Source organism: Natator depressus, chromosome 3 (assembly GCF_965152275.1).
Source record: "Natator depressus isolate rNatDep1 chromosome 3, rNatDep2.hap1, whole genome shotgun sequence".
Classification (NCBI taxonomy): Eukaryota; Metazoa; Chordata; order Testudines; family Cheloniidae; genus Natator; species Natator depressus.
Window position 1 is genome coordinate 66,132,143 of NC_134236.1, and position 22,096 is coordinate 66,154,238.

General features: G+C 39.6%; 1 protein-coding gene across 1 annotated transcript in view; it reads right to left on the reverse strand.

The window, feature by feature from the left end:
* The window catches only part of SNAP91 (synaptosome associated protein 91), a 137,016-nt gene that overhangs the window by 44,820 nt on the left and 70,100 nt on the right, over positions 1 to 22,096 (reverse strand). Inside the window, exons 9-14 of the mRNA XM_074948046.1 lie at positions 20,835 to 20,876; positions 15,589 to 15,659; positions 14,571 to 14,576; positions 13,032 to 13,059; positions 6,649 to 6,758; positions 5,425 to 5,525 (exon numbers count right to left, since the gene is read on the reverse strand). Coding sequence (XP_074804147.1) covers positions 5,425 to 5,525; positions 6,649 to 6,758; positions 13,032 to 13,059; positions 14,571 to 14,576; positions 15,589 to 15,659; positions 20,835 to 20,876 — 358 coding nt within the window. The remainder of the gene's footprint in view (positions 1 to 5,424; positions 5,526 to 6,648; positions 6,759 to 13,031; positions 13,060 to 14,570; positions 14,577 to 15,588; positions 15,660 to 20,834; positions 20,877 to 22,096) is intronic.

Sequence of the window (22,096 nt, forward strand, 5' to 3'; positions counted from 1 at the left end):
CCAAGTCTAGCAATCATTAGACACTGCAGAAATTAAAGGGTGGGACTTCCAAAAGCACGTGAGGGTACGTCAACACTGCAATTAGATACCTGCAGCTGGCCCATGCCAGCTGACTCTGGCTTACAGGTCTCAGGCTTGGGTTGCAGCCCAAGCTCTGGGACTCTGAAGTAGGAAGGCCCAGAGCCTGGGCTGCAGCCTGTGCTTGAATGTCTACACTACAATTCAACAGTCCCTTAGCCCAAACCCAAGTCAGCTGGCATGGGCCAGTCATGGGTGTCTAATTGCAGTGTAGACAAACCCTGGGTGGCTAACTTGGTATCACAAGTAATTTAGGGTGGGATTTTCCAAAGTGCCTTAGATTTCAGTAATAAATAGGGAAAGGCTCAAAAAAGTCATCTGTTCTCAAGTTTGTGTTAATTAGAAATGGAGAAGAATGGAAGTAAACTTCCATCACAGAGGTCCAAGAAATTGCAAAATTTAAATCTACCGAATCCTTAGTACAAGGGTCAGCAACCTTGGGCACGCGGCCCATCAGGGTAATCCCCTGGCAGGCCGCACATTTTGTTTATGTTGACTGTCCACAGGCACAGCCCCCCGCAGCTCCCAGTGGCCGTGTTTTGCCGTTCCCGGCCAATAAGAGCTGCGGGAACTGGTGGCCAGCATGTCCCTGCGGCCTGTGCCACTTTCCACAGCTCTCATTGGCTGGGAAGGGCAAACTGCGGCCATTGGCAACTGTTCCTGCGGACAATCAATGTAAACAAACGTCTCGCAGCCCGCCAGCAGATTACCCTGATGGGCCACGTGCCAAAGGTTTCCAACACTGCCTTAGTAATACACTGCATTCCTTCAGCCCACTTCCTCTTTGCTTGCTCACCCCTTCCCTACATTGCATTTGGTACATTATGTTCCATTAATTCTGCAATTTTTATTTCCCAAACTTTGCCCTTATTAAAACCTACTGCCACAGAAAGAAATGGAAGCAGATTATTGCACCTGCAGGGACAGAAAAGTTTGTATAATAAATGGAAGCATGGCAGCTACACTGAAGCTAAGCAAAAGAGGGAGAAATTTTCAGAAAGCAACATTACTTAATTGTTAAAGTGCAGATACATGAACAAATCCAAATCACTGTTAAGAGAGTCTGTGACCGTGTATGATATAGATTATGTCACTGCACTAAAAACAAAGTTTCTGATGTGCCTTAAACTGTAAAAATAAAAACAGGCTTTTAGCCACAACTGCTATTCTCTCTTAGTGTCATGGTTTCTTTTCCCTATCTCTAGATCCATATTTCTAAACTTCTTTCAGCATATAAAATTAGTCGAGGTTTGAAGCCTAGAGACTCAAGTTTCTGGAATCCTATAAGAGGCTGTTACAAGCTACAAGAGAATGTTAAAACTTTTGGTTCACACATTACAACTGCTTGGCATTGCTGAAGACGTAAGTAGACTGTCAACTTCTCAATACTTGTGAGAGCTGCTGCTTAGATTGATGCAAAGGAAGAGGTCTGGACGAACGAAGAGCCTTGACCAGTTATAAATTTAAATTTGTCCAATTCTTTCTGCTCTGTTCATGTCTTCGTTCTAGAATAACTCACTTCAACTATAGCACAGGGTTCATGTGAAGGGATGCACAAGTATGGAGTATTTCACCAATCTCATACTCTCTTTAGTTTATTATTATTTTAATTTTACATTGTAAAGAGATGAAGTTGACAGTGGCATACTACGATAAACAATGCCCTCAGGCAGTCCCTATTCTTACAGAGTTCTGTGGTGGTTGTGATGTGTAGTATAAGGTATGTTGGAACACCAGTGAAAAAAGGAGACAGCTAGAAGCAGTGGGGGATGGACATTTGGAACCGAAAGCAATCACCATATACCTTGCTGAACTATCCTCCCCTTTCTTAAAAGAAGGCAGCCCGCATATCCAGTTGAAGTGAAAAAGGCTTTTGTTTACAATTAACCTTTAAGACCTAAGGACAGTATAAGTTTCTTTTTAATTATTTTACCTAGTGACCATTTAAAATTTGACTCTGATCAGGAGAAACCTCATTTTTATTTCTCCTCCCCACTTGTGTCTGAATCACTCCTAAACCATTTGATGAGTTGATCTGGCTTTGAGTATCAAGCTCTTTTGGCTTTGCGTGCAGGCGGCACATAACCCAGAGAGGGACAGGGAGTAGAAGCATGAACATCTATTGTTGCTTTCCAACAATTTCCCTATACCTGACAAGTGGAGCTGTACAAATACTGGAAAATAGCAGCATTCTGATTTCCTCTGCTGAATTGCGATAACTGATGCAAGAGCACTGAGGAAGGAAGTGGATGGGAAGCCCAGAGTACCCCATGGGAAAGGAAGCCTAGCTTTTATGAAAGCGTATTCCACAGTGTGCAAATTTCAGTATAGCAACAGGAAGAGCATCTAAAATACATTTACTGACGGCTTGCATTCTCTTACGGAGTCCTGGATATTTAGTTAGGATTTAAAATTAGCTCTAAAATTAAGTGAAATATACCTCTCACCCCTCAAGACTGAAAAAATAAATCCCAGTTTCAAAATAAAGAAACCTCACAAAATATATAAAAAGCAACCTATTCCAGTACATAATACTTTAATGGATTTGCCAATTGCTTGAAGGATGTGTCAGAGTAAGGCACAGAGTTATTCCTTGCTATTAGCATATTATCTCACACAGAGTTACTACATATTTAACAGGTCACCATATTTGTATTACTGCCAATGGTAAAGTAGACTTCTTGAATTATTTTTTATTCTAATTTGTCAAAACAAGTGCTTTCCTAATAAAATGGTTAAAAGGGTATTAAAAATTACATTCAGTAGGTTAGAAGAAAATAAGAAGGAACTTATTACATCAGGAACAAAAGAAATCCTAGTTGTGTTATAGGTACATTACCAGATAAGGATGCTAAAATTGTCAGTGACATAGATATGGCAGAAGGGTTCAAAAATATTTTCGTTCTGTATGCAGAAACAAGTTGGAGGACATTCACGTGATAATGAAATACTTTCTACTTAAACTGTAATTAGGATGTTTAAAAATGCTGAAGAACAATTGTGAATTTAAGTCTGCAGATAATTGGCACCTAAGGATTTTTAGAGGAATTGCCTGAGATGTTTGTGACGTTGATATTTAAAAAAATCCAGTGGCCTGGATAGAAGCTAATATGCTACTATTTATAAAAGGTAAATACGATAACCTGGGTAACTACAGGGTGCTTGGCTTGACCATGATCCAAGACAAAATCATAGAAAGGCCAATACAGGATGCCATCAGTGAAGAATTAAAGCATGGCTGCATAATTATTTCCAGACAATATATTTTTATGAAAGATAAAATAATCAAGTTTTTTTTTTTTTTTTTTTTTAAGAGGAGATTAAAGTTTGGTTGATAAAGGCATACGTTGACCATATATAGATTTCTATAAGGTATTTCACTTGATCCCACGTGACTCTAATTAAAAATTAACACTATACAAAAAACAATGCTCATATTAAATCTGTTACAAGCTGGCTAGTTAGCTAGCTAGCTAAAGAAATAACTGTAAATGAATAAACAACATTCATTGAGGGCATTGTTAGTGGGGACCTATTGCCATCTGTTTTGGACTCAATGCTATTCCACATCTAAATCTTGTTTTCTTCCAGATCATTGATAATTGCCAATAAAATCCACAGATGATAAAAACTGGTGGAGCAGACAACAATGATAAGTCAGTTCTACACACTGAGTTGAAATGCATGGTAAGCCGGAGTCACTTGAACATGCATTAACTATGTTAAAACGTAAGGTCATACTTCTAGGAACCAAGAATGTAGGTCACACTTATAGGCCTGGGAGAGGGGACAAATACTCTGAAATACAGAAAAGGACTTATGGTCATAGTGGATAGCCAACGAAACATGAGCTCCAGTGCAATGCAATGGCTAAGAGGAAACACATCCCTTAGATGTACAAGAGGGAATATTGAGAAGTAAGGAGGTATTATTACCCCCATAGACGGTATTAGTAAGATTATTACTGGAATACTGTGTCCCGTTCTGTTATCCATGCTTTAAAAAGGATGTGGACAGATTGGAAAAAAGGTTCAGAAAACTACTACAAGAATGACTTGAGGTCTAGAAAACCTGCTTTACCAAGGAAAATGAAAAAAGCTTCATCTATGCAGTTTATCCAAGAGAAGATTAAGAGGTCATGGTCTATAAGTATCTACATAGAAGGGACAATTGTGAATTTGCCTAGCTCCGGCTCCCAACCACTGGTTCTTGTTATATCTTTAACAGAGGGGAATTAACCACTGGAACAACTTATGTAGTGATGTGGCAGATTCTCCATCACCTGAAGTCTTTGGATCAAGACTTGATGTCCTTAAAAAGGATATACTCTAGCTTAACCAGAAGTTATAGGCTTCATGCAGGAATAACTAAGTGACATTCTACAGCATGTATTATGTAGAAAGAAGGTTAGACGAGTTGATCATAATTTTCCTTTCTGGCCTTAAGATCTTTGAAAATAGGTGGTTAATACGGAAAAAACTTTAGAGCTAGAAGATCCACAAGAGTTGCTGCTCTAAGAGTTCAAAAATCAGAGCAAATACTGACCAGATATATATACACATTGCCCAAGAGGCCTCTTCTTCCTTAGAAATTTCAGAGAGAATTTGAGTCCATGAAATGTTTCTGATATAGAGTAGCTTTAGCCCAAACTTAAATTTTTTAGTATTTTGCATATCGTGGCTATGCAGATATGGCTGCAGATAACAGCAGTTTTGTTCAGCTGTAAGTATTTCAGGAAATATAGTGTTTCAACATTTAGGATTCCTCAGATTGTTAATACACTTACAGGCCAACTAAAAAAATACCACCACTCACTGAGCAAGGGCTGATTAAGAAATCCAAGAAGTAATAGACCCAATAGCTGAGAATTTTCATGGTGCCTTTCTTCTACAGATCTCACTTGCCTGCAGGGAAAACTGTTGTTAAGTGACTTACCCCCAGTCATATATCAAGTCACTGGCAGAGCCACAGGCATAGATTAGAACGCTGGTCTTTTGAGTCCTCTCCCTATGCCCCATCCTTACTTAATCAGCACACCACCAGGATGTTCCAAGCCCCCTCCCGCCCCCATCTCCTTCCCAGCTGTTTCTGGGCTCCACACTCTGGCTCCCCCATAGGATAAGGGCTGTTGACAGCTTGTGTGGCTGCACATCCACTCCTAGAAGATTCTCCACTACAAAAAGAGCCTACAGTCCACTGAGATCCACTGACTTTTGTCAGCTGAAGCTAGTGAGTTTGGAACGTGGTTTGTTCTTTTCATAACAGTAGGGAAAGTCAAGTTTCAGTTCAGCTGCCAATCTAAGAGTGAGATTAAAAGGGAAAGTGTAAAATAAAAAGGTACTTTACCTCCCCATGAAGTTGCTCCTGCTGGAGCAGTTGGAGCTGCTTGCCCAGTAGATGTGAAATCTGGCTGAAGATCTAGAAGATCACTGGATGGTTTGGAAGTGCTATTGGCAGTAGAGGGGAAGAGGGCGGGGGGGAAGAAAAAACCAAATCTGTAGTATTACAGGCATTTGTATAATTCTGCAAAGTAAAAGGTGTTCCAGGTTACACTGGAGTGTAAATGTTGTGAAGATTAGGCTGTCAAACCACTGTAAAGCAACTATTTTTCTGGATCACAACCTAATCCTGCAGAAGCTACTAAATGCCTTTAATACGCGTTTAGCTCAATAAATGCTGAAGGTATTCAGCACCAGGAGAGAGGACACCATCGTTCCTAACCATTTATTTATATTACTGGACACTGGTACTGTTCTGTGTCTCTAGAGGACACAGTTGAACTGCAATGATACTGTAGGACAAAGTACAATAGCGGAAATACTGCTGCAGAATTTCTAAAAAGAAAATCAAACCCCTTTTAGGACCAATAGGAATGGAACTCTGTTTTCAGTCACAGCAACTATCTTCCAAAATATTTCTATCCCTTAGGTCAGAAAGCCATAGACCCATGCACCAGGTACTGAACAGGCAACAGGGAGAAAGTTAATATCAAGGGCTCCTTTTAGAGCTATATCACAAACTAATCAATTTCAGTAAGTCACCCTTCAAAAAGGCTGAAGTGAAAAAGTTAATTTTGTTCAGCATGTCTATTTAGATGTGAAGATTAATATTTAAGGTTAACAAAGTAGAAATAAAAATCAATAAAGTAAGTTAGCACTTTTTCCATTAACATATATTTTAGTCAAACAGAACTTATGTTTGTTTATATGAAGTAGCAGTGCTTAATGGCTGTGATATTGCATACTGCCCAAAGTAGCTATGCAACTAATTTCAGTTTTCTTGGAATTAGTCATATAAATCTAGTGTTTGTACAGCTGTAATGCCATACCATTCCACAAACATGCTATGCATTCAGTGTTAAGTAAACTAAAAATTGTGAATGAGTCCAGTGACTAAAAACTGTAGAGCTGTAACTGGTATAACTCCAGAGATCTGGAATTTGTATAGCAGGCACAGCATTTCTCAAAACTATGCAACATGCTTAGTTTTTAAAATCCACAATGTGAAATGGGAAAGGGTCTGTGGGCAACACATGAACACAGTTCACGATTAACATATTGCAGAACTAACCTGACTGGAGCTGCTGTAGATGAAGTTGCAAAGAGATCAACTGGTGGAGAGGTATCAATACTTTTTGCTGGGGTAGAATTAGGAGATGTAACAGTTGTGGCTGGAGAAGACTGGAGACAAATCATCAAAACGTATCACTCGAAAAAGGTAGTGCCATCATCAATATATAAACTAGCATAGGCTTTCAAGTATACCTTACAAACTAATATTACCTCTAATACAAAAATGAAATTTTCTAGTGATTCAAAATTAATCTGGGGACAACACAAGGAAATCAAGTCTCCCTACAGAGTGCACTTCCTTTTCCTTCGAAGACTGAGCAAGACAAATATTCTTAAATAAGAAATGCTTTAATGGACTAGCAAATTTGAAAAACCACACAAGTACAGAACACTACTTAACTAATTGTGTGCTCTGTTTATGGGATCTTTTACTTGCATGGGGGATGTCTGGTCACTGGGTAAGCTTCTTAAACCCTGCCTTTCCAAACTTATCTGTTTTCTTGGAGATGCAAGTTATTCACCCTATGCATTTAGTTTCAGTACAATTGAGAAAAGAAAAAAATGGTCAACTATAAAAAAAAATATAGATATTATGTGCCTTGTTTCTTTGTACTAGACATGCTTATACGGTTTGTACATCACTACTTTCCACTACATACCCTCCAACCTGAGAAGCTTGATAAACCAGTTTAAAAGAAAATACTTTGAGCATTTCATGAACTGAAGTAAACAGACCCAAGATTACGATTTGTTAAAACAACTTATTACAGGCAACTAGCTCCATAACAGTTAAAGATATTATTGGGAGATACCTATTCTTAGGTGTAACATCCAAACACTGTCTGTGGCTCTAATGGCTAAAGTTTGTAGTCTCAAATTTCTTTACCCTGACAGGGATCAACAGTTTGCCACCTTTAAGAAGATCCCACATTAAGTCTTATGCTGGTGGCGGAGGTGTTGGAGGTTATTTTTTCTATACAAATAGAGGGAAAGTCAATTTCTGTCCCATCCATCCTCCAACTTTTAAATGATTCTAGTTCCCCACCCACTAAAATGTGTTAAACAGAAAACTTGATAATTGTTGGCACTTTGTTTCTATATTTCTTTTGTCAGAAATACCCTTTTTTGGTAAGAGGATTCTGTTTAAGATACTGTACTGTTCCACTATGAATCATTGCATAGCACCTCAAGTGCTTTGTCTGAGTGGAGATAGAGGGTAAAGGGAACAAGAATAATGAAGAGTTAACAATCAGAGGCTAATTAGTTAATGCGTAAAATGCTCTGAAGATGAGAAGTGTCAGTATCACCAGTCAGGGAATCACATGGTAGTTCCCTGGGAAAGTAATATCTGGGGGGGAACAGCTAAACTGAGAAATTCTATCAAGAAAAATATTGGGAACATAAAAGCAAATCAAATATTATTGTATGTTCAGACAACAATTACAGAGAAACAAGTTCCTCATTTGATGGTACTCTGTACATAGTACAGAGTACAGACAGTGAACAAAAGGGATACAAGGGGAAGGCAAAGATGACACCCCCTTATCCTTCACCTATGAAGTAAGTGGCCAGTGCGTTTACATTCATGAAAACAGGATCTTGGATGAAGATGCTGCAAAAGTCTTTAGACAAGTTAACTTTTTAGTTAAGTTTAATCTCTAGAAAGCATGTTACAATTTTGTTTTATACATAACCATTTGTTTACAATATCCTTGACCATATTACTTGAACCTTTGGTAATAAAAACTTACCTTTGTTTTCACTATAAATATGTCTACAGTGCCATGATATTAAGCGAGGTGCTGATCCTGAACTGAATCATAGAAGCTGGTGTATACACTGTTTCCTTGGGACAGCAGACCTGGTATTTCTGCCAGAGTTCGGTGGATCAAGGGCTGGACAATACCGGGGAATGCTTCAACCAGGGGGTGGGGGAGATCAGGAACTAGGGTGCACCTATTGGTAACCTGCAAGGCAAAGTATGGGCTGGCAATACCCAGAGGAGAGTGCTTGGGTGGTTAACAGGCTGGTGGTGTCAGTGAGCTGATATACAATTAAGCATAATCAAGTCTCTCTCACGCTGACGGCAGAGGGGTAACAATGTGACTCAGTCCTGGGTACCCCAAGAATAGTCACAGTGATGCATCTGGACATTTCCTTCTAGGTATTTTCACCTTTTATTGATGGATATTGGGTTGGAATGTGGATAGAGCTGCATGTCATTCACTGCAGAGTCTGTTGGAAAACGAAGGCTTTTTGGGCCACAGCTTCAAGAATCATGTTTTCCAAACAAAGAGGCAAGGGTCCACCTAATGAAGAGAGGGAAGGGTATCTTTGCAGGCAGGCTTGCTAAACTAGTGAGGAGGGCTTTAAACTAGGATCACTAGGGGATAGTGACCTAAGCCCCGAGGTAAGTGGGATACCGGTAGGAAACAAGGAGGAGGGTGCAACAGTGGGGGCCTCCTGATTCATACTGAGAAAGCAGGGCAATCAGCTAGTTATCATAGGTGCATGTACATGAATGCAAGAAGCCTGGGAAACAAGCAGGAAGAATTGGAAGTCCTGGCACAGTCAAAGAACTGTGATGTGATTGGAACAGCAGAGACTTGGTGGGGTAGCTCACATGACTGGAGCACTGTCATGGATGAATATAAACTGTTCAGGAAGACAAGCAAGTGAGGAAAGGTGGAAGAGTTGCACTGTATGTAAGAGAGCAGTATGATTGCTCAGAGCTCCAGTTTGAGCATGCCTGGGGTGTAATCAGGAAGGCCAAAACACAACTGGAGTTGCAGCTAGCAAGGGATGTGAAGGGTAACAAGGGTTTCTACAGGTATGTTAGCAACAAGAAAATGGTCAGGGAAAGTGTGGGACCCTTACTGAATGGGGGAGGCAACCTAGTGACAGATGATGTGAAACAAGCTGAAGTACTCAATGCTTTTTTTGCCTCAGTCTTCACAGACAAGGTCAGCTCCCACATTGTTGTCCAGGGCAACACAGTGTGGGGAGGAGGTGAGCAGTGGTAAAAGAACAGGTTAAGGACTATTTATAAAAGCTGGACATGCACAAGTCCATGCGTCCAGATCTAATGCATCTGAGGGTGCGAAGGGAATTGGCTGATGTGATTGCAGAGCCACTGGCCATTATCTTTGAAAACTCGTGGCGATTTGGGAGGTCCCGGACGACTGGAAAAAGGCAAATATAGTGCCCACCTTTTAAAAAAGGGAAGAAGAAGAACCTGGGGAACTACCTCAGTCCCTGGAAAAAATCATGGAGCAGGTTCTCAAGGAAACCATTTTGAAGCACTTGGAGGAGAGGAAGGTGATCAGGAACAGTCAACATGGATTCACCAAGGGCAAGTCATGCCTGACCAACCTGATTGCCTTCTATGAAGGGATAATTGGCTCTGTGGATATGGGGAAAAACCAGTGGACATGATATATCTTGACTTTAGCAAAGCTTTTGATACGGTCTCCCACAGTATTCTTGCCAGCAAGTTAAAAAAGTATGGATTAGATGAATGGACTATAAGGTGGACAGAAAGATGGCTAGATTTTCGGGCTCAAAGGGTAGTGATCAACGGCTCTATGTCTAGTTGGCAGCCGGTATCAAGTAGAGTGCCTTAAGGGTCGGTCCTGGGGTGGTTTTGTTCAACATCTTTATTAATGATCTGGATGATGGGATGGATTGTACCCTCAGCAAGTTCGTGGATGACACTAAGCTGGGGGGTAGCAGTGGGGGGAAAGAGGTAGATATGCTGGAGGGTAGGGATAGGGTCCAGAGCAACCTAGACAAATTGGAGGATTGGGCCAAAAGAAATCTGATGAGGTTCAACAAGGACAAGAATCCCATGCACTGCTACAGGTTGGGGACCAACTGGCTAAGCAGCAGTTTTGCAGAAAAGGACCTGGGGATTACAGTGGATGAGAAGCTGGATATGAGTCAGTGTGTACTTGTTGCCAAAAAGGCTAACGGCATATTGGGCTGCATTAGTAGGAGCATTGCCAGCAGATCGAGGGAAGTGATTATTCTCCTCTATTAGGCACTGGTGAGGCCACATCTGGAGTATTGCATCCAGTTTTGGGCCCCCCACTACAGAAGGGATGTGGACAAATTGGAGAGAGTCCAGTGGAGGGCAATGAAAATGATTAGGGGGCTGGGGCACATGACTTATGAGGAGAGGCTGAGGAAACTGGGCTTGTTTAGTCTGCGGAAGAGTGACGGGGGATTTGATAGCAGCCTTCAACTACCTGAAGGGGGGTTCCAAAGAGGATGGAGCTCGGATGTTCTCAGTGGTGGCAGATAACAGAATAAGGAGCAGTGGTCTCAAGTTGCAGTGTGGGAGGTCTAGGTTGGATATTAGGAAACACTATTTCACTAGGAGGGTGGTGAAGCATTGTAATGGGTTACCTAGGGAGGTGGTGGAATCTCCATCCTTAGAGGTTTTTAAGACCTGGAGTGACAAAGCCCTGGCTGGGATGATTTAGTTGGTGTTGGTCCTGCTTTGAGCAGGGGGTTGGACTAGATGACCTTGTGAGGTCTCTTCTAACCCTAATCTTCTATGATTTTCCTCAGACCAAGGAAGACAGGTATCTCCCCAAAGATATACAAGGGAAGTCTGGGAACACTGCCAAATAACAATCCTTTGATATTTTACTCTTAGTCCATATGTGGCAATATTTCAGGGAGTCACCACTTTTCAGAAGATCTAGGTGTGGCCAGACTTGCCTTGGGGCACAGTCTCTGGAGCAGCAGGGTTATGAGAATGTGACCATATACATTGCAGCTGTCAGGTGTATGGAGCCCATCTCAGAGCCCTGCTCTGAGATTTTGCGCCTGAAGTCTGCCCTTGGAACACTTGCACAATGTCAATACATGGAGGTGGTGTTGCCTAATGGATAGAGCTCTGGACTAGGAGTCAGAAGACTTGAGTTCTAGGCCTGGCTGAGTACACTAGATTCACAGATATTTAGGTCAGAAGGCACCATTATGATCATCTAGTCTGACCTCCTGCACAACGCAGGCCACAGAATTTCACCCACCACTCCTGCGAAAAACCTCTCACTTATGTCTGAGCTATTGAAGTCCTCAAATCGTGGTTTAAAGACTTCAAGGAGCAGAGAATCCTCCAGCAAGTGACCCGTGCCCCATGCTGCAGAGGAAGGCGAAAAACCTCCAGGGCCTCTTCCAATCTGCCCTGGAGGAAAATTCTTTCCCGACCCCAAATATGGCGATCAGCTAAACCCTGAGCATATGAGCAAGATTCACCAGACAGATGCTACAGAAAATTCTTTCCTGGGTAACTCAGATCCCACCCCATCTAATATCCCATCACAGATAGCCAAGTCACTTTATCTCTTTGTGCCTAAGTTTCCCCATCTGTAAGATAGGGATGAGGATACTGACCTCCTTTGTAAAGCACTTTGAGATCTACAGATGAAAAGGCTATACAAGAGGTAGGTATTACTACTTCTATATTCCTTGGAAGAAGTAGGCATTAAAAGCTGTTGAAACACCTTGCACAACTGAAAATTCACGACAGCCACCTTACTCCTAGTGAGTTGACTATTTGATCCCCCGTCTTTGTGGAAGCCTTTAGTGCATACAAGTTTGATCTACAGAATGATTTCAGTGTATGAATGAATGACTTGAGTCATGCTTCCTGGGCACTGACAGACTGATGTCAAATATTTGCAGAGACCCTGTCCTCTGAGCTGACGTGACCAGGCCCCAGAGAGAGGCAGTGCCCATGTCCTTTAAGTTCATTTGGATAAGGCTGGATGCTGCTTGGTATTAGAATTTCTATAACAAAACGATGGAGACATTTGCAGGGGTAAAACAGTGATCTGAAAACAGCCAAATAGGGGATAGCAAATCAAATAGAGGAGAACTCAAAAGGGCAGTCTCCTCACATTAAATACACCACCAGAGAAAAAGGATGTAGGGGAGAGAAATTGACATGCCAGAGTCAGCTTCTCACTGGGAAATGGGAAAGGCCAAGTTGAAGGTGTGGACTTCCGTTATGCCTCCACATAGCACATGATTGCCATCTCCTGGCAAGGCAGTTCAACATTCTTTCAAGTGCTATGAAGCATTCTCAGCCACCATAAATTAGCAGCTTAAAATTCAAGAGAACGTCTCTAATCCCTGTTTTACAGTGGTTTAATTGTTTGCGCCCCTGCCCGCCCCCCCCCCTTTTTTTTAAACTGACAGGTTGCCTAGAGCTTGGGATAGGCAGAGGTATTTTTTGTTTTTTTATAAAAGAAAAGCCACAGAGACCCAAATAAAGAAGTTTTCTTAAGCACTTTTAACTCTAAGGGTAGTTTAAAAGCACATGCTGACTGAGCGCAATCAATCTTTAGTACATAAGTTATTAATATTTACCTTGCTCAAGGGAGAAGGAGCACCAGACCTAAAAAAAAAGAATGTAATGAAGATTTTCAAGTTAAGTACATTTTAGGAAAGCATGCTGAAGAAACATCAGAATAGTATTAAAACAGTTTTCCACGTTCTCATTAAAAAATTATTTAACCATAATTACAAACAAACAAGTATGCTAGACTTGTCTAAAAGCCATTTCAAAATCAATACATGCTGGAATTTAACTCAAAGTCTGCCATTTTAGGAAATAAAGAGAAGCTTTAAGATGTGAAATACTAACGCCTATGTTTAGTACTGTTTGTGGCATTTGACATCCTAGGCCAAGTCTTACAGTCCAGACCAGATGTACTTTACACAAGAATGGTAAGTAAGGCAGCAACTTGCACGTCTGCCTTTGGCCCCATGAAAGCTGGGGATTATTGGGGTGAAGTGGTGGCCTGGCCTTACCTCTTTCCCAGCCATGCCCCCTGTACTAGTGGCTGGGAAGGGTTGGCATATGAGTCACTGTGGAACAGGAAGACACTTCAGGAGGGGTCAGATCTCTTATTTTTAAGCTCCCAGAAAGCTAAAAGAGCCAAGATCAGCTATGCCTTAGCTCCTGTCAGTTATATCTGAAATATATAGCTCTATGGGAAGGTGGCATTTAAGGCATACATATCAGTGATTTAAGATTAAAATTGTTACAGAGCTATTGTATTTAACATAAAAAAAACACAAACATTAAAAACCCAGGAAATTCATATCTAAGATTATACTTAAAAGAAGCCCAAATATGTAAAGATATGGCAACGCATAGTTAGGACACCTAGACTAAAATCTGCCCTGTGGTGACATCATGAAATAACCATACAGTTTTAATTAAGGCATTTTAATGTTTGTGGTCCTAGATTAAACTCAGGTAAAGACATTCGGGCTTTTTCATACATTTTCCTACCTCATGCTGTCACTACTAGGCAGAGTTAAGGTTGTTTGAGTGCCCTAGATGTGCATTTCCTTACCCATAGATAGTTTATTTATTATAAAAAGAGTAATTGTTTCACTGATTGCTGCTTTCATACCACGATATTAACTCTTTGTTCAGAACTTCAGCTGGGTAAAAAAACCTGTAGAAGAGCTCTGTGTAAGCTCGAGAGTGTGTGTCTTTCACCAACAAAAACTGGTTCATCCACTTGTCTCTCTAAATAGTTAGGAGTCAATTTTCTCACTTCTAGGCTAAGCTTTTTTACTAATCTGATAGTCAATTTTTTGTACCAGTTTAACCTCTGGGTACATATACAGTTGTGAAATTGACCAGATACTTTTTCATGTATTTAAATTTTGTGGTTAAGACAACTAGTTCTGAAATACACTATTAGATATTTCTCTTTGCGCAAGAGGAAGCAAATATTCCTTGATCAGTTGCAAATATCAGTGAACACAAATATATACAAAGCTCATGAAAAAACAACTCAATCATAGAAACTGGCAAGATTTGATCAGTCAATCTCCTCAATAATATGAGCATTTAAATATGCATGCAAACAAGAATATATACAAACTTACCCTTCGCTAAATTGCACAGCAAACAGACATACAGAAAGAAAGAGAAAGAATGCATAGGTTAAGTGCACTCTCTCTTTTTTTGAGAAAAAAGTTAACAGTTAAGATAAATATCTAGATAAGAAGCTGCAAGACAATTAGAAAAATCTGCCCAGCAAATAGAATTTTTACAAATATGAACAAAGACAGCAAGTAAAGTAATGGAGAAGAACCAACTTATTCTTCCTCAAAATGATCCCTGTTCAAAAGCAATACAAGATAACTGGATTCCATTATGGTGCAGTGTATACACTTTTTTTTTTGGTGAAATTAAGAACTCCATTAAGCAGCTCTTGTAAATAGAAAACATCTGAGAAGTCAATGATGCTAGTTAAACAACATGATTAGTCTGTTCTGAAAAGTGAATGAATGACATAAGTGAGGGCTTCAATATTTATGTCTAATTAGTTGGTGTCAAAAGAAAGCAGAATTACATTTGCATAGGTTATACTTGTTTCAGATAAACACAGGGAAATCTTAAAATAGCTGAAAAAGGCATTGCTTGTATGGTCATAATGATGCGAAAAAAATGAAATCTCAAGCAGCGTTTAAAGTCAAGTATGGGGAAGTAGACCCAGTACAAATTAGAGGAACAGCAAATACTGGGATGAGCACAGTGTGATGCTGCTGTACTCCCAGTGGGCAAATGGAGTCGCACATCACTAGGCTTCTCCTACTTCCATGGAAGTTCCAGCAGAGATAACAGTGATACACAGACCACTTTCTCTCTTCAGCAGTCTTTCAGAGCTGCCACATTTAAGTTCTTTGCAGCAATCAACACAGCCCGAAGAATTAAAGATGGCTAGTATCCAAGTGTTGCTCTAGGAGAGAAGTGAGGTGGAACCAAGAGCCATCTCTTCTTTCAATAAGAAGCAAAGGGGAAGCTCTGGATGCTGGGTGGCCTCTCTGGCCTGGAGGGGCTTCCATTTTGGGCTTGATGAATTTTTAATCTAGTTCTACAATTGTAATTGCATCATTTTACCTGTTCCCAGGTTTTTTCCCTTCCAACGTGTTTAGATGTTGTTCAAGGGTCTCCATAAGACTGCTGGGAGCCTAGAAAGTGAATGTAAAAAGAGGTGCACATTTTTTTCTTTAAACACACTAAATGATGGGAACCTTAAGGTTATCAGGGCAATTTAAATCTTCTGCTAGTTATATATAACCAGTTTGCATGCTCATGCTATAACCCTAATTCCACTCCATTGTGTAAAGAAAAAAAATGTATTTTCATGCTGGAAATATCAAGACAAAAAAGCAATTCTTTAAAAAAGCCAATTCTGAAACTTTTATTCTTTGCAGAGTTATAGCCATCTTTTTCTTTACTACACAGGTATTGAATCCTATGTACGTGATGTGCTCACCATGCTTGCAGCCAGATCATGTGTTTGACATTGACAACAGCACAGGCATCCACAGGTTAAGTGAAAGTTACAAAAAAAAAAAAATCCACACAGGTATTTATGTTCATATCAGTTGGGTGTGTTGTACACATTCAGTCTAAATTAGCTTTTAGCTACACCACTGACAATTTTTCCCATTTGAGGCCAATTGTTAGAGTTGTATTTATCAGATAGTATTTTCCACTAAAAGGAAAAAAGTGTAAATTTAAAAATGGTCCAGATTAATTATAAAAAGCTATGCTTAGAATCTGAACACTTTCCAGTTAATAGCACGAAATACCTACATGTCTGCTTTAAAAACAAACACACACAACCCCCCCAAAAAACCTTATGAATATATAGGACAGGAACCAAGATTCAGGAACCAGAAGAAAATCAATTCAAAAATTCCAATTTCAGATATTTTATAAAATGAAATAAATCTCAATCTAATGAAGTTTAACTAATACTTCACTCATTTTTCTTAAAATGCAAGATCCTCAGGTGTTTTGAGACTTTAAATAACCAGATTTTATAGCCAAGTAAAATACCCAGGCATGCTGCTGCTGTTACAATGGTGGATAAAAAGGAAAAAAAGCAAGAACAAGTTTCAGTGTCCTTAGCTACTGCAGTATAAAAATAGTGCCTAGATAAGTAGATTTCCATAAGACCAGTGAGTGAACAGGAAGCCCTTGAGAGCTACAACAGTAAATAACAGCAATATTTTATCAGGGTTACCAGTTCATCAATGGTACATTCTTTAAAAGGGGAATTTTCATTATCAGTGATTTTCAGATCAACCAGAACTCTTGTCAGCAATACCTAAAAGATTTGTCATAAATAACTCTTTAATATCTCAGTATAAATACGTGCATCAAAAATTAAAAAAAAAAAATCTGTCCTGCTTGAAGTCAGTGCTATTATTTCCAGTATGCACATACACAGTTACTGAAGACTATTTCAAGTGCCAAACTAAAATCAACTTTGTAAGATACAACTACCACTGGTACCAATGTGAAATTAATACATTTTATTAGGCAAGAAATTTGATGTACAGTAGTGCTGCATAGTAGAATACTCTTGCAGCCAAGTCTTTATTAAAACTATTCACTACGCAATTTTAGTGTTCCAGTGTACATGTATTTGACATTAGGATTTCTTGACAGACTTACACTGAAGAACCTCAACACAAGATATTGGAAACAGTACATTTAGTTTCACAACTTAATTTTTTCATGAAAAAGTAACAGAGGTGAGGGGGGAAGGGGCTAACATTCAAACATGGCCAAGTTGTGCAACACTCCAAGCAGTCTTAATGATTTGAAAGGTTCTGTATCTATTTACATACCCTAACATTTGAAATAATGCTCATACTAATTAAATATGAAGCTTAATAGCATGCAGCTGGCAACATTTGCTATTAAAAAGTTTTTATGACACGTTCATGGGGATTATCTCTGGCACAGATGACTAGGCACAGAAGATGGCTCTAAAGTTAGCAAGTCAGCCTAATCAGTTTGGTGGTGGCTGCCACGAGCCTGTTCTCTCCACTCCAGGCATAACTGATCTATTTTGTCTGGCTACTAAAATTAAAAATCCCTCACGTTTTCTAGCAACTAAGACTCCCACATCAACTTTCAACTCCCTGAAGCTGAACCAGAAAGACTAAAATGTATATGAAGCAAAAATCCAACAAGAGAGACATGGTTGGGAAATAAACAGAAGTATTTATGAAAAGTTAAAACCCACTATATTTCCCTTCTTTGAGGCTGCAAAGCATCAAACCTAGATGCCAAGTTGAGAGAGTAGCACTGTGTACATGTAAATCTTCTACATAGGACATTTGGGGAGAAAATTATTTTCACCACTAAGGAATGCCACTAAAATGATTATAGACCTAGTAGACAGAGCCTTAAGAACACATAGGTAATGTCACCTTCCATAAAAATATAACTGGTATTTCAATTAGAGCTGCGGAAATAACTGCTTCTTCTGTTCAGCAGCTTAACAAAAAAATTAAAAAATTTCAGATAGACCCCCACATGATTTGTATTTGGCAAACAAACAAACAAAAGTCAAAAATTTCATTTGAGGTCAAATGAAGGATTTAATTTGACATGAAACAAAAACATATTTTTTAAAAGGCTAACCTCCAAACCAAAATTGCAGTAAAACTGGAAACAAACAGATAAATAAATAAAAAGATTTTATTTCAAACATGTACCCCTGGTTGAGAACCACTGTGCTAGGGGACTGATTATCTGCATCTGGTGGAATTTAGACACTGCTTTTGGAACATTTGTTGTCAAAATGCAAGTCTCTCTGGTGACGCCTTTGGTACCAACCTGAGGTTTCCTGCCCAGACCTGATTCTGCCTAGATGCAAGTTTCTTCAGTGCCTCAGAATTGTTTGCTCCTGCCATGCCACACAGACTAGATAGGAGCTAGTACCTGATTTTTCGGTGACTGTTTACTTGACTTGGGCATCTTTGGAGCCAGATACTGATCCAAGATCGCTCAGGTACCCTGACTTAAGGGCTCACATTAAGAAATACTGGCACCATCTGTGCTTAGTGAGTCAGGGTCTAAGATATAAACATGACACGCTGCCCTTTTAGTACTGGTTCGGAATGTTCTGTGACAGAAGCTGCTCATGCAAGCCAATGGGCACTGGTTTCCTGAAGGCTGCAGAAGCTTAGCAGCACAGTAAGGGCAAATATGCAGAAGTACTCCAAGAATTAATTTCAGTGTAACAATTTCTGGGTGCTTCCTGTGATCTTAGTAACAGCCATAGCCCAAGTTAAAACCTCTTAGTCTAAAGATTTAATAATCCACATTGACAAAGTGTGGAAGTGTCTAATATCTTATCAATATCATGCAAGACTGTTTCTCTGTTCAGTTTTGTATAGCTGCATGATAGTGCATAGAGTTAAATCAAAGGGGAGTATAAATAGGTTAAAGAACTGAGGAGGAAAGAAAGATAAGAGCTTCTGGTAAACACCTTTAAAGCAGCTAACAAAAAATAATGGTGCCATCAGACATACCAGAGATCAAAAAGGCTGAGACCCCCAAAATAAGAGACTTTAGAAGGTGGTCCTGGCAGAAAGGAAGAGGGAGAAGTGGTCAGCATGCTAGGAGGCTGATACAAAACTAGGGGAGAGGTAAGAGCTGTATGCAAGCAGCCTCTCTCTAAACAGGGCCTAAGTAAGGTGACCAGATAACAACTGTGAAAAAACCGGGACCGGAGGGGGCGGGGGGCAGGAAAATAGGTGTCTATATAAGAAAAAGTTCGAAAAATGGGACTGTCCCTATAAAAACAGGACATCTGGTCACCCTAGGCCTAAGAATCTAGGCCAGGAGCAGCTAAGCTAAAAGCAGTGTAAGATTCATGTGGTCAGGCCTCTTATTTGTACCCCATGTCTCAAACGGCTTTATTCCTACTGGTAATATTGAACAATACTGCTTGAGAAAACTGCGTGGTCGCTGTGAACTAACTACTAGTCACAGCTCTGGGAGAGAACTCAACGGCAGGATTCAAATCCCAGTTGGGCCTGCTGAAGTAATCATAGTTGGTATTCAGGGGTTGTAACACAAGTCCTGGTCTAAAAAAAGTGGGAAAATTACAGAATTCTACCCTAGAAGAGATAAAGATCTGAGGCCTGACATCTGTGGGAGTGCACGCAGACCCCAAGAAGGGCCAGTAGTGCAGCAGCTACCCTGGAAGCTGTGACACCACATATAGGTATTACTTTGTAAAAAAGAAAACTTAAACATTTAATGTAACGTAGTTATACAATTTTTGCTTCTAACAGACTAAAATAGAAATTGAACGATTTGAAAAGTAAATTTGTTGTAAATGCAGTATTTTAGATTATATAAAAACCGCAAGAATTCTTTAGGCTTCAGTTATTTTTCTTCAACTCAAGCCAAAACGTTAAATGCAAACTTTTATTTAGCTTTATTTCAATTCTGAGCTTTAAGACACTAGGGATATTTTCCAATCAGAAGAAACAATTTATGGAATATAGTAGGGAACCAAGTATTTCGATGCTTTTAATATATATTTATAAGCAGTGAACAGATTCTATTAAAATTCATTAGATTTTTATACAGTTGCTCTCCAGTTTGATTAAGAGCTTTTAGTTTCTGTGCCATTTTGCAGGCATTGAGATATGCAAGAAGTTATAATTTGATTTGAATACACTGTTCTGCATTCGCTAATTAAAATGTTCATACTACTGTGCATTAAGGCAAACATTAATTAACCAAGATTGTTATGGTTCTTGTTAAAAACAGGAATGTCACATTAATACTTGTAGTTGCCATAAGTAAGGAGTTGGATCCATGTTTGAGTATCATGGAATGCCTCTAGTTTTAGCTCCTTACCACGTTTTAAAGTTTAAGATACTCTTATTTGGTCATATTATGGCAACTTCTTTATATCTATGGACCAAGACACTCTGCCAGAGGTGAAATTATGAACTAGGTCAAAGCACAAATTCAGTGCGATGACAGCTTTGTCCATTTTTTAAATGCAGTACTCACACTCCTTGTGGGATAAATCTGCATGTCTACAAGGGAGAACAGATAGGCAGTCTTTTCATTATTTAGTTACAAACTAAGACAATAGTCAGAAAATGAAACTGGTCTTCTGGGATTAAAATGACCAGCAGAGATCAATCTGCCAAAAATGGTTGACAATTTGCAAATTCCTCCCTTTTGCATTTGAGAAGGGTTTCAAGAAATGTACGTATAAGTGTACATGCCAATTATCTGACTTTTCCTCATACAGTTTTAGCTTACTGTGTCTTTCCGTATTGCATCAGTTTATACAAAATTTAGAAACTTACTTGTGTGAGATCAGGAATGTCTCCTTTGTCAATTCCAACTTGCTGTGGATTTAAAAAAAAAATATTGAGAAACCAGCAGTGCTCATATGCTACAACTGCAGAAAGTATTTAAATTGATTAAACTGTGGCATATTTTCTCTTCAACTGACTTCTTATGCTTTACATCTAAAAATCATTAAGTTATGAAGTTTGTAACTTATATACAGATTTTTCTCCCCACAAGCCACTCCCTCACCCTTCCAAACACCTTGAAAATGCTGCAATGCTCCCTTGTAGGGAGCAAAAAAAGTTTCTTTAGAAACAACCCCCCTTCCCCCTCACCGACCCGCTAAAAACACCTCAATTCTCACTCAGGTCTTGCACTCCCTAGCACATACAAGCAGAACTTTCCAGCTCTAATGCATTTGGTCTGAAAAGGCAGCAGCAGTGAGCTCAAGAAAGCATTATCCAGGACTCAGAACTCTTTTTGAAACTTCCAGTTAATCCTCTCTCAGTCAGTGACAGAACCCCTGCAGGAGCGGCACCTCTTCACCCTTCAACCTGGGTCCCTTTTGTTTATGCCCCTTTCAGCTCTTTGGACAACTAAAATACATGTTAAAATACCAATCTCTGCTAGCATCCTTAGTCCAGTTGCGCTGTGGCCCAGACTTTCTATTTTTCTGTCCCAATTTTTTAAGTCTCAGCTCATTGCCTTGAGACTTTCGCTCCAATTTAGAGTTTTCAAGTCCAAAGTCACTTGCTTGATTTTAGAATGTAATCCGCTTCTTATCCATCACGAAGAAAGGAAGATTATAAATCTAAGCAGTGTCCATGTAGCAGGAGGATATTATGAATTGGCACACTTGCTGCATATTCTACTTGAGCTAGGAATGTTGTACAAGAGTGTCAAATCTACCTTCAGGTGTCACGCTGACAACTAGATCTTCATGAAGATCACTTGTAGTCCCCAAAATTGCCACCCTCTTCAAGGTTACATTTAAGTCAGGGAACGTTCATTGGCACATTGGTGGTTCTAATCATGAATGGAATGCTACAAGCTATGGTTAGTTTTCATATCTTGTGCTTTAACCCACTACTGACCAAGAACTTTAGAACCTGGATTTAATCGGCACTGCTTGAGCTATGAATAGTACGCAGTGTATCAAACGTCTGAAAATAGAAGTAATATTTTTATGTATGTGCTTTTTAGTCTGATATGGAGAAAATATAGCTTTATCCCTCAGCAGTTTGTCACTTAAGATTTTTCATGATAATACTGGAGG